The sequence below is a fragment of the Leishmania panamensis genome, assembly GCF_000755165.1.
Source record: "Leishmania panamensis strain MHOM/PA/94/PSC-1 chromosome 23 sequence".
Lineage (NCBI taxonomy): Eukaryota > Euglenozoa > Kinetoplastea > Trypanosomatida > Trypanosomatidae > Leishmania > Leishmania panamensis.
In genome coordinates this window covers 147,616-159,788 of record NC_025869.1, presented here as the reverse complement: position 1 = coordinate 159,788, position 12,173 = coordinate 147,616, and the positions used below count along the sequence as shown (strand labels likewise).

Below are 12,173 nucleotides of genomic sequence, written 5' to 3'. Positions count from 1 at the left end.
TTTGAGAAAGAGAGAGGAAAGAAATGAACCGAAGCAAAGTGAGCGAGATAAGTCGAAGGCCCCGCAGAAAAACGTATGTCACCAGCACTGAGAGGGGGAGAGGGGGAGGTTTCTGGGGACTACTTGTTGACACTAAAATCAAAGCACACACACTCACATGTAGAAGAGCGCCGAGGACCCAGTAAGTTCGTCGGAAGGCGTGGAAGCAGCAGAAAAGGGAAATCACCCAAGTAAGTGCAACAGTCATGAGAGGAGTACCCACGAGAAATCTCGAACCCTAGCGCTGCGCCCATGCACCTACACACACACACACACCTACACACCTACAAGCACTCAACGCTTATGCTCCTCCTTATCTTTCACCATTTCCGTCCCCTGGTGGCAAGCTGACCCCGCCCACCATATGCACATGCGTCTCTGTTTTCGTTTACCGGTGCAGTGACAAATAGGGAAGACAGAGACTGTGAGAGGGCGGGGGAGAAAGGCGGGTGACGGATCAAAAAACAGCAGAAGAAGAAAAGGCGCCTCGTTACAGCCCAGCGATCGTACGTGGACGATACGACCACGCAGGATCCCTTGCCATGACGCTCGCCGCTCACTTTCTCCCTTCAGTAGCAACTCCCCTACCTGAGAAAGCTGCGCAGAGTATGGCAGCCTAAACCCTTTGGCTGCCGTGTGAGCGCATTGATCTGCCCAGGGATTGAGAGGAAAAGGCCTGGGGGCAGGGGTTGAGTTGTACGCAGGACGATGGGGGGTGGGGTGGGGCGGCAGGGAGAGGGTGAGTGGTGAGAGGGGGGAATGAAGAAAAAGGGATGAAGAGAGAAAGCAAGGCGGAGTGGAAGACCTCAGGAGGCCTGCTGCAACAGAATGCGAGTGCTAAGGAGAGCGGAATACAAAACACGCACGCAGAATTACAATCCTCGAGTCAGGTGGGAACGAACACGCAGGGGCGCGCTGAGCCGATGAAAAACAACACACACACGCGCACCCCCCCACACACGCAAATGCGTACAAGCCCCACCCTAGACGCCTCGCAGGACAAAGGAGATGGGCTTCTTGCACAGACTCAGAAACGGTACAATCGAGCCAACGACGGCGGCCACGACTGCCATGCCGAACACAATGAGCACCAGTACGTACGGGAAATTAAAGCGAAGCGGAATAATCATGATCTGGCTCAGCTCAACAGCCGTGATCGCACCAACCACACAGCCTACCATCAGCCCCAAGACAAATGCGGAAAGGACAAGGCAGAGGGCCTCGTAGATTGCGCAGCGTATGAGCTGCGCGGTGCGGAAGCCGAGTGAGCGCAGCACACCAAACGTCCACGCGTTGAGCTGCACGTTCGAGATGAATGTAGCCCACATCATGAAGGCACAGAGAATGATGCAGATGACCGAGGTGAAGTAGAAGAAGCCCATAATCAGGTCCTGCACGGAGCGCAGCTGCTCCACAGTGGCTACGGTGTCGACCGTTACGTGGTAGAGCGTATTAGTGTGTGCCTGGAGCGCGTTCACAAATATCTCACGATCGCGCTTCGTGACGTTGCTGCGGAGCTGCACGTACAGCACTTCCTGGCGCACCTCCAGAACGGAGCCATTCATGATAGAGACCCTCTGCGTCGGGTCGAAGTCGAGCTCCACCGGGTTGAGCAGGCGCTGGAAGTACTTGGTTGGGATTAGAATGGTACCCTTGTTGAAGAGCACCGGCAACGAGGAGACCGCGAAGAAGCCGGAGATGCGGTCCATTAAGGCGCGCGGCTCGAGGTAGAAGATGGTGGACTTTAGTTGGAGGCTGTCGTTCAGGAAATAGCTGAAGCGCAGCTGGGCCGTGGAATTCACATTCAGCCCAATCTGGTCCTGAGCAGCAGAGGAGAGAATCATTGGGATGACCTGCGACTCCTTGGCCGTCACGTTGGGGATCTTCTCCCCTGAAGGGAAACCAGTGACAATGATGCCGTGATCGCTGCTCACGTTGCGCTGCGGTGGGTCCTCATACATGCTGCGGATAACGTCGCGCTGGCCGAAGGTGTTGATCGGGTACTTGTAGTCACTGCTGTAGCTGTTGACCATGTTGAAATCTGGGTAGGTGGCGTCCATGAAAAACTCTGTCACCGCCCGTACGCCGAGGGTTTTGAAGTTGCCGATGAGGCTGGCGACCTGCGTGTTGCCGGAAATCTGCGGGTACTCGAGCAGCGCGAAGGAGGTGTAGGCCCACTGCGTGGCGTAGAGGCGGCCCTCACCCTGCATGAACGCGTCGATGTCCGCCTGGTCCAGCGGGTTCGAGAAAGATTTTGAGGTCACTGTCACCGGCGCACCGGTCGTCAGCTCCGCCAGCTGAGAGGAGACGGTAGACAGCATGCCGAACATTATGCCGGATGCGACGAGGCACGCCACGCTCAGCAGGAACATCATGTACGCCTTGGAGTTGCGGTCGCGGTGACTGCGCAGGTTCTTGCGGATGAGCGTCCACAACCGCGTCTCGCGGCCCCATAGAAGCAGGTGCAGCACGAGCGCCTCCGCCGGCCCCTGAATAGCCCCCATCATCATGCACAGCCCGGCAATCGTGCAGATGAGCACAAAGTCAAGCAGGATGAAGAACATCATCATGCTGGAGAATATAAAGCTCAACGGCATCAGGTAGTACACCAGGAATCCCGCAAAGACCAGGAAGACACCGAGGAAGATCTGCCACATGCTCAGGCCCATCTCTTCCAGGCGAATCGCCTTTACATGCGCCTCGTTGTGCGTCTGCCTGTAGATGTCCAGCGCGTCTCGCAGACTACTGCTCAGCGCTCCCTTCACCGGGCCGTAGGTAGCCACCAGCGGCAGCACCAGACCAACCACAATGCCGATCACAACCGCAACGATCGGCACGTCGCCCAAGCGGACCGGGGCCTTTGTGAAGCCCGCCAGAAGATGCTCAATAACCGCGTTCGCTATACACGCGAGTGACATACCGCCCGCTGTGCCAGGCAGGGTGAAGGCAAGCGTCTGCATAACAAGGATACAGATGATCTGCTTGCGCGGCATACCCTGCGCGCGAATCATAGCCAGCTCGAACTGCCGCTCCTCGGTGTTGATCTGAAGCAACGTGAACATAAGGATGGACCCGAGCACAACAATGCTCACTACTACCGTTACGCAGGCAGCGGTCATCAAATTGCGGAACAAGTCGAGCGTCTTGATCATTGTGTTCAATGGAAACTGAATGGTGCCGTCGAAGTCGAGGCCGACAGTTTTCATCACCGAGTTGCTCTTCATCGTCAACATTTTCTCGCGCAGCTTCGCGTCGGCGTAGTACATATCGTACCGCCCCTCCAGTATCAACACCACCAGCATTGCATAGTCCTGGATGTTGAAGGGGTTCAACAAGGGGAAGGAGATGTTGAACAGGTCCGCTATACTTGGGAAGTAATAGCCAGTGGACGGGCTGATAGTCTGCGGTCCCAAGAGGCAACTCTGATCTACCAGCACGTTCAGGAATTGACGGCAGTCCATGATGACGGTGTTGCCTAGCGCGCTTGAGTACTTGCCGCCTGTCGATTCCACTGCGTCCGCCATGGTCGCCACCGCGCTCAGCGAAGCGACGTCGAACACCGATACCGAGTCTCCTGTGATGTTGTTGAGCGTGAAGAAGGCCATTAAGTAGAAGGAGAGTGGGTCCCTCACCGTGGTGGGGCGTGTGATGTTGTAGGAAATGGAGTCGGCGCCAACGATGCTTTTGAGAGCCGATGCGCTGATGTCAAGATGAACGCGTTGGCCCTTGTTGCCGGAGACGCCAATGTAATCGGACGCCGAGTAGAAGATGTGGGCTTCGTCGAAGCCGATCTCACGGTACATCCACCCGCGTCCAATGCCAGCCTGCTTCTCCAGCTCGGAGTTGATGAGGAGGATGTTGGCGGCTGTGGTGCGGCCCGCGGCATGTGCGCCAGCGGCGCCGTGCGTCCTTGCGCGATAGGTCGCCTCAGAGCTCAGATTGGCGCGGGCGATCCAGCGCGGTGCTGCGGCAGCGACCACCGATGACTGGAGAAAGCTGTGGTTTAGCTTTGTATAGTTGAGCAAGAGCGACGTGCCACCGCCGTAGAGAATGATGTCCATCTCACCCACCGACAGCTCCGCCAGGCGTAGCAAGATATAAGGGGCCTTCCAGACTCCAATGAGGACCAGACAAGAGAAGAAGACAAGTAGCATAACGGCAACGATGCCGATGACTATATTACGCGGTCGTCGCCGCATATCTGCCACTGTGTACGCCCAGCTCAGCTTCAGTGCCTCGAGGAGGCCGGGGTTGTCACCTGCATCCTCGGATTTTCTCACCGCTACCTCGATGCTCATTTTTGCCGATGGTGAGCTGCAGAAGGAAGAGGCGTGGGAGAGGGGGGAGGGACAGTCGTCTCGGTGCGACACGTCTGCGTGCCTAGTTGCCAGGCTGAGGATGCCGCGTAGTCCACCACCCACCAAAGAGGAGCGATCAAGAAGAAAAAAAAACGGTGGGAGTGCGGCAGGCGATGCGTGGCGATCCGACAAGGCCGACGTTACGCGAGTTCACCAACAACGGCAGGGCAAACAACACAGACGCAAGGCGCGCACGTTAAGGAGGCTCGCGTGTGCTCCCTGCCTAGCGGTTGAAGGTCGTACGAGGAGCACGAAGTAGAAGGAAAGGGGGACTGCGGCCCGAGCTGTAGCGATTGACAAGGAAAATGATGGGTGGACTGACCGATGTGGATGAAGGGAGAGGTGGGGGCGAGTAAGCCGATGGAAAGAGAGAGAGAGAGAGTGAGGCCAAACACGCCGGCAGAGGTCGCTTGTCTGTATGATGGGGTGTAGAAGTCAGCGTTGATAATGACGAGGGTCTCCCTACCCACAGACAGAGAGGCAGAGTAAGACAGACGCGAGCGCAGTTGTCGACTTAAGAGGCACACAAATATGTACGAGGAATTACGCAAAAGGTGCAGCGGGAGAGAGGGAGAGAGAGAGAGAGAGGTCAACACAACAAGCAAACAAGTGTGTATGCCTTCTGTGGTTTGGTGAATGGCTGACTGAAAGAGAAGAATCAGCTCGAATAAAAACAGAGCAAACGGGGATAGTGAAGGCGTGAGCTTATGAGCGAAGCGTGCGGAGGTAAGCGAGTGAGAGACAGGGATGAGGGCGAGATGGCTGGTGTGAGACGGCCAAAAATAACTCGCCTCCCTTCAAGAGGAATAACGCAAAAAAAAAAAAACGCAAGAGTTGAAGCAGAGCGAGGCAACGAAAAGATCACTGTCCAGAGCTCATTCAGCAGCTGAGTGAGAGAGAGAGAGAGGCGAATGAGTTACAGACACACCCTCTGTATGGGTGCGTGCGTGCGTGTGTGTGTGTGTGTGTGTGTGTGTGTAGATGAAGACACCACCCATCCACCAGCAAGGATAGAGAAGAGGCACAGAGAGGAGAGGACGATGGAGAGTGGAACAGCAGAGACGGAAAGAGGAAGAGGAAAGCACACATACGTGCCCACAGGGTCGCATACACGCCAGTGGTATCCTTCAGCAAGATCGTGTGGCGTAGCCTTCCTCAATGAGGAGATCGCACGCGTACATGCTGGAGATGCAACAGTGTCGGTGGGAGCTGCTCGGGTTGCTCAGGCTCTTGGTTGACACATATTTACGGCGGAAGGGAAGGAGGAGAAGTTGAGGATGGAGGCTTCGATGGGAGTGGGGGCCAAGGTTGTCCTCACGACTAGCAGACCGATGATCATTATGTTGTCATCGCGATGCAGTACGCACCAGTGACTCAAACAACGCGAGCTGAAATGCAGAGAGAGAGAGGGGGGAGAGCGACAGAGTAGCGTCGCTCGGCTCGTTGAAGGCGGACTGAGTGTCGCGCAGAGCTGCATAAGCTGAGTAGGAAGGGGAAAAAAATAACAAGAGGGGCCGTTTCGTGCCCTCCACCTGCACACATGAGACGCAACACCCAGAGAGCAGAGAGAGGAAATCAGTCCTTATGCAGACACAGCGGTAGCGACCGCACACGTGCCTCCTCACAGATGCATGATGCCGCCTGTGCCACTGTGCTCGGTTGTGCGCGGCCGTACCGCGACTCATCTACCGGTGGAAACCACTGCCGAAGATCAGCGGCGTGGTGGTGAACAAGGCGCACGCCATCCCCCAACGTTGGGTTCAATGTAAGGTATCCGCTTCGCTGAAGCTCGTGCAGGACGATGTTCTCCGCCTTGTAGCTGTTCTGCGGATGGGCGACACGGCGCACAAACGACGGTGGCACAGGCGGCACAAACACAAAGGCGTCGTGCGAGCCACGATAGTCGTACAGGAATGGCGCGTCAAGGGGGCTGTCGCTCTCGTAGCGGGTGAGCGCCAGTGCCAAGGGGTTCCCCCAATTCTGCGCCAAGTAGGGCCGTGTTGCCCCCGCCTCCGTCCCCTCCGTAGTCCTCGTGTGGGACTCACTGCAAAGCGGTGTTCGGGGAGGGGGGATGGTGCTGGATTGGCGAAAGAGGTCCTGCACTGCTGAGAGCGAAAAGTGGTCGGAAGAGAGATACACGTCCGCGTTGCACACCATCGTGAGGCGGTGTGAGAGAAGCTGGTTTGCATAGGCAAAGAGGTCGGCGTACAAGGGCATGCCGCTGGCAAAGCGTACCACAGGTACGATAGGAGCAACATGACCGCTGCGGTGCCGTGCGGTTATTGGCATCGTAGACGAGTTCAACGTGGGATCACTGTGGAAGTGAGGGTTACAGAGAACATGCTCTAGCAGGTGCTCGTAGGCGTCGAGTCCCTCGACGATGAGGTGAATGGACGCGACGCCGGGGTGTTGCTGATTGAGCCGCAGGCACTCCATGTATTCGCGCTGGCGGGCTTTCTGGTTCTTTTGAATGTCTCCACCCATGGCAAGGGTGCCGGGCAGCTTGCGAACGAGAAAGTAGGAGGTGACGATGTTCATGGTCGATGCCCAGGAGGAGAACGAGTGCGGTACCTGTGCGCGTGTGGGAAGGAGGAGGGGCGAAGAGAGAGGGAGGGAATGAGTGAAGTCTGCTGCTGCTTCCGGTGCCTCCTCGCCAGTCAGATAGCCCCTTCGTATCTGGCCACTCGCCCTTTCACTCCTTCCCCGGTGTAAAGGTTAAAGACGCTGAAGATGTGACATTTGTTGAGGGAGTTGATATCCGCAAGAGAGAAGGAGAAGAGGGCTTTGTCCTTCCGCGTAAATAGGGGTGTACGAGATTTCCCTCTCCACCCGTCACTTTATCCTCATCTTGTGTTTTTCTCTCGTAGCCGATTGTCGGTCCAGTGCGTAGCGCATGCATGCGCGTATATCTGCGTGCAAGGTCGATAGGAGACGAAGCGGCCAGAGGAGCGAGCATGGTTCGGAGAGGCTGTCGACATCAGTGTTGTGAGCATCCGTACAAGCGCTGCCGGTGGGCAGTCTAAACCAACAGAGTGACCACTTGAGCAGCGGCATTCTATAGGTCATCCTACTTTCTCTTCCTCTTACGACCCTTCCCCCCCTTCTCGCTACTCCGCCAGTACACATGGCACTCACATGACTCGATTTCTTCTTTTCATTACTTCGCTTCGTCGAGCACAAAAGGAGTCAAAACGGGCACACTGTCATGCGCGCGCACACACACACACACGTATACTCACACGACGACATATTCACCAAGGCTTCCATTGTCTGCCATACAACGTGGGCCGAACGCCACCTTATCCACCCGGCCTGCCGCACAGGCCCATCCGCGTGGTGTGAAGCAGTGCTAGGCACGCACATTGCTGCAATGCGCCGACTCAGTCATCGGTGCACGACTCCTACCTCAAACTCTGCCCACTCCCACACCTGCTCCGCACGTCGCCTCACCGTCTCTCCCATTGTGCCGCTCTCCACCTGGGGCATCCCCCTCGGAGAGGCACTGAGGCCTCCCACACCAGTACGCAGCGAGGAGCGAGTGAGGCACGCTCGAGCCACACTGGCACGCTGCCCATCACGCGGGTAATGCATGCGTGTTCACTGTTGCAGGCCGTTCTGACGCAACACCCTCCAGCACCTGACCATCGACATGGGCAGCGATACACCGCACTGACCTCCCCCACGTCCTAGGTGCTTGGCCCTGTCACCACCAGCAGTGGTTCGGGATTGGCAGGGATGGAGGGGGGGCTGCCCGGCTTCCACACACACACACACACCGCGTGAGGGTGCTGGGACACCGCGATGACACACGCTGAGGTGTCCCGCCGTCGTTAAGTGGGGGTGGTGAGGTACGACTGCACGATGGGGAAACAGAAGGTAAAGAAGAGCAAACCCAACGAGGAAAGCGGCGGAGGGGAAAAGGGAGGGGGTGCGCAGGACCCGCCACCACAGCGAGGCACTCGAAGTGCATTCACAAATAAGGCAGCACCGTGGGTAACGGACGATGGCGAATCAGTAAAAGAGGGTGCGAAAACACGCAACAACGGGAGAGAGAGAGCAACCAAAGTAGGATAGGGGAGACTGAGTAGGGCGTTGCCGGTTGCACAGCTACACTCATTATGCCGCCGTCACAGTTTAGCTGCCCCGCCTCCTCTGTCCCTCTCATCAGTTCTTTTCTCACGAGTTCTTTACGTGCCCCTCACCCCACTTCTCACGTGTATATGCGCGTGAGTGGTCGAACGCGTACAGGAAAGAGAATCAAAAGAAGATAAAAGTGACGCGAGATAAGCTAAAGAAACGACATCAGCGGACAGCGTGTGCAGCGGGCGTACTCGAGTGGGCTGCCGGGGGGGGGGGCGGGGGAGAAGCGAAATTGTACAAGTCAAAAGAAAAGGACTCGGTCTTCACGGAAATGTGTGAGGTTTGCGCGCGCGAGGGGGAAGGCAGATGAAGCACTGCCATCCCCAACAACGCGTGGGGGGGGGGGGGAGACGCTGAGGTCTGCCTTCCTCTCTCCCTCTCGACCGTGTCGTGCTTTGCCCTCACCCCCCTCGCCCCAACTTGTTATTCATCTTTTCTCTCGATGCCCAAGAGCACACATGCACTAAGACGGAGGGTAGTGATGACGTTGCTGCCTTTCCTCTGGAGTGATGTCGGCGTTCATGAACTGGAATTCGTGCGTCGTCGTCTCCTTGTACGCCTCGCCCTTCTTCAACGCCGTCGATGGGAACGCTGGCACATTGGGGCTGTTTGGGAAGTACTGGCACTCCAAGCAGATGGCACTGTGTCGCTGGAAGCGCTGGCCCTTTGCGCCAGAAGCGTCGGCCGGCAGGGCGTTCGCCGTGTAGACGACAATGACTGGATTCGTGGTGCACACCCGCATGCGTAGCTTCGTGGCTGGACTGTACAGCAGCGCTGCCTCCCGCAGAGTCGAGTCCCACGTCTCCAGGGCGACCGGGTCGTCGTAGCCGCCGCCGTCACGGCCCTCCTCCTTTGTCGCCTCCATTCCTTCGGCAATGCAGCGCAGCTCCGAGTAGTCGTGCAGGGTACCCTCGACAGGACGCATGTCGCCATTTGGGATGCTCGATTCATCGGTGACAGCGAAGTACCTGGACTGCAACTGCAGGTAATGGTTCGTGATGCTTCGCGGCAGCGGCGCCACGGCATCCGCCTCTGCTGGCCGCGGAACACCGTTGAGGTTCCAGTAGGCGTGGTTAGTCAGGTTGATCACTGTCATGTCTACTGACGTGTTGTCAGACAGCGAGGCCTGAAGGACGTACTTGAGGGTGGGGGCCGGGGCTGACTTGATGATGCTGTAGGTGGCCGTCACGAAGAGCTCACCGGGGAAGCCCTGGTCCATGTGCGGTGAGACGAGGTGAAAAGCAACACTTGTCTCGTCCTTGCCGTCTGACAAGAGGTACTTCCACTCCTTATTTTGAAATCCGACCGGGCCGCCGTGGAGGTTGTGCGGACCGCAATTCTTGGCGAGTGTGTACGGCACATTTTTCACCTCGAGCTCGCCATTGGCGATGCGCCCGGCGTATCGTCCAATGGTGTGACCGATCACCGCGTCCGTGCTGAAGGCTTCCTCAGGATTTGTGTAGCCAAGGCACACATCCATCCACTCCCCATCCTGCTCCGCAGCAGCGCTGCCTGATGCTGCGGCGTGTGGTTTGCGCACCTTCACAGAGTTGAGCGCCGCACCATGCGATAGCAGCTGCACGCGCAGATGCTCCGAGCTTAGTGTTATGGCGAAGGACTCACCAAACGGATCGACTTGGGGGCCGTGCGCGGGCGTCGCCGTTGCCGGGACAGGTTGGCTGCCAAACATGTCCGATGGCTCAAAAGGCTGCGGTGTTGTGTGCGTGCGTGGGTGGGAAAAACGTTTGTTCGCTCCGATATTGCAGTGAGATGCGAGTCGCGTCGTGCAGTGGCTCTCAACGAAGGAGAAGACACCTCACACGCTGACCACACGAGAGGGGGGGGGAGGAGCGCAGCAGAACGGAAAAAAGCGCCAGTACGCGATGCTTCTACTCACACTACGAGCAGCGACGAGAGAGGCAGCGAAAAGAAAAAAGAGAGAGGAGTGCCCCGGCACCGTGCGTGATGTTTCTCTGAGATCCGTGGGGATAAGTTAGGGAAGAAGGTTGAGATTAGGCTTCGGTTGTGGGTTGTGTAGAAGGCACGTGACACGGTACAGGGGAATGAGCAGAGTGTGACGAGGGTAGAACACAGGCTAAAGACAAAGCGAAGAGATAGTGGCCAAAGACAAGGCGAAAGATGAGGGGAGAGAAGGCCGCCGCGCCAGTGTTGTGCTACTTTGGGTGGAGGTGTGGCACGTGGCGGTCTTTCTGTACTCACGCCCTCTCTCTGATGCGTCGATCTGGCTGCTGCTGCTATGTGTGTGTGTGTGGGTGTGTGTGTGTGTGGCGAAGCAGAGTGAAGGCGGAAAAGAAAAAAGAGAGGGGATTAGGGTGACAAAGACTAAAGTGAGGTAATACAGGAGAGGATTCAGGCGCCTGGCGTGTTTTCCGCCTTGTGTCGGGGGCAAATCACCCAAACTCAAGGAGGAGCAGGTGGTGGGAGACGAGGCGAGGGCAGTATGACGAGGGTATACATATGGAGGCGTCTCTATACAGATTCACTCACCCACACGAAATGCGGAGCTCACCAGCGGTTGCTTCTGCACTACTTGAACCCCCCACTCCCTGTCCGTGTGTGCACTTATAGGTCTGCATGTGCTTCTCTCTCACTCGTACGCACCGTCGCAGGACTGCATGTGCATCGCGCCTTCCCTTGCGGCACATATGACTCGCCACACTGCCTAGTGAGCACCTGGTGGAAACAAAAGTGCGCACTACGCCCACACACGCACGAGAAAAAAAAGGGATGAAACTCGAGAATGAAAGCGCTCGCCGTTACAGCAGAGGAGAGAGAGACGAGACAGTGAGCCGAAATGTCGGCAAACGAAAAAAGGAAATGGGGCAGCAGCGACCAGCAGGAACGTAAGATCAGACACAAGTCGTGTACGTGTGTGTGTGTGTGGGCGGTTGTGTCAGCTGAGGTAGAGGGTGGGTGAGAAAGCGACCTGTCCAGAAGGGGTCCAGCACGGTGTGGGGGCGAGGGGGGACTTGGGAAGGCGGTGTGGATCGGGCAGCCACGTGCATGAACGACTGACGGTGCATTACACCCATGTTATCCTTCCCCTCGCAGTGGGAGCGCCTCCACCAATCCGACAGTGTCCATCAACGTGCGTTCAATAAGATGCAGGTGCACCATCTGGAGGCACGCCATAGCCTCTGTTGCGACACACTGAACGTGATACACGTCGTACTCGGTAGTCCGCAGCAGGGCCAGCAGCTCCCCCACCAACCCGCCGATGCTGGCGAGGGAAATAGTAGAGCATGACCCTGGCTCCACGCCGCAGGGCTTAGGCGGAGAGAAGCATGGCAGTGGTAGCGGCAGCGCATTGTAGCAGCGTCGGTGGGCAGAGGCGAGGAGCGCAGAAGACGAAAGTGATGACACGCAGCAGGATGATGGGCCAGACACGGCGGAGTCGCTGGACACTAATACATCTCCTTCAGCGTACCGTGATGCCACGAGAGAGGACTGCATTGCCTTCGACTCTGTTCTGTGCGTGTGTGGGGTGCATGTAGCACAGCGTATTGCCGCGCGGCGTAGCACGCGTGAGAGCTACCGACGAGACACAGTGAGGTATTGCAGGGGTTGAGGTGGCAGGAACGAAAGGGGAGGGGGAGGGAGACAGGGGAGAAATAG

The 12,173-nt window shown here is 57.3% G+C and overlaps 4 protein-coding genes across 4 annotated transcripts, besides 1 other annotated feature; all 4 read right to left on the bottom strand.

The window, feature by feature from the left end:
• Nucleotides 1-1,022: 1,022 nt before the first annotated feature.
• Nucleotides 1,023-4,337, bottom strand: LPMP_230490 (permease-like protein; the record flags this gene model as incomplete). The annotated part of the gene is made up of 1 exon (XM_010700905.1): nucleotides 1,023-4,337. The coding sequence occupies one exon, from the start codon at nucleotides 4,335-4,337 to the stop codon at nucleotides 1,023-1,025; it is 3,315 nt and encodes a 1,104-aa protein (XP_010699207.1).
• Nucleotides 4,338-5,972: 1,635 nt separating this feature from the next.
• On the bottom strand, nucleotides 5,973-6,935 carry LPMP_230480 (hypothetical protein; the record flags this gene model as incomplete). The annotated part of the gene is made up of 1 exon (XM_010700904.1): nucleotides 5,973-6,935. One exon carries the CDS (start codon nucleotides 6,933-6,935, stop codon nucleotides 5,973-5,975), a length of 963 nt encoding a protein of 320 aa, XP_010699206.1.
• A 731-nt stretch (nucleotides 6,936-7,666) lies between these two features.
• Nucleotides 7,667-8,232: a repeat region.
• Nucleotides 8,233-9,000: 768 nt separating this feature from the next.
• LPMP_230470 (aldose 1-epimerase-like protein) lies at nucleotides 9,001-10,227 on the bottom strand (the record flags this gene model as incomplete). Its single annotated transcript, XM_010700903.1, has 1 exon — nucleotides 9,001-10,227. One exon carries the CDS (start codon nucleotides 10,225-10,227, stop codon nucleotides 9,001-9,003), a length of 1,227 nt encoding a protein of 408 aa, XP_010699205.1.
• A 1,364-nt stretch (nucleotides 10,228-11,591) lies between these two features.
• Nucleotides 11,592-12,011, bottom strand: LPMP_230460 (hypothetical protein; the record flags this gene model as incomplete). Its single annotated transcript, XM_010700902.1, has 1 exon — nucleotides 11,592-12,011. The coding sequence occupies one exon, from the start codon at nucleotides 12,009-12,011 to the stop codon at nucleotides 11,592-11,594; it is 420 nt and encodes a 139-aa protein (XP_010699204.1).
• Nucleotides 12,012-12,173: the final 162 nt, after the last annotated feature.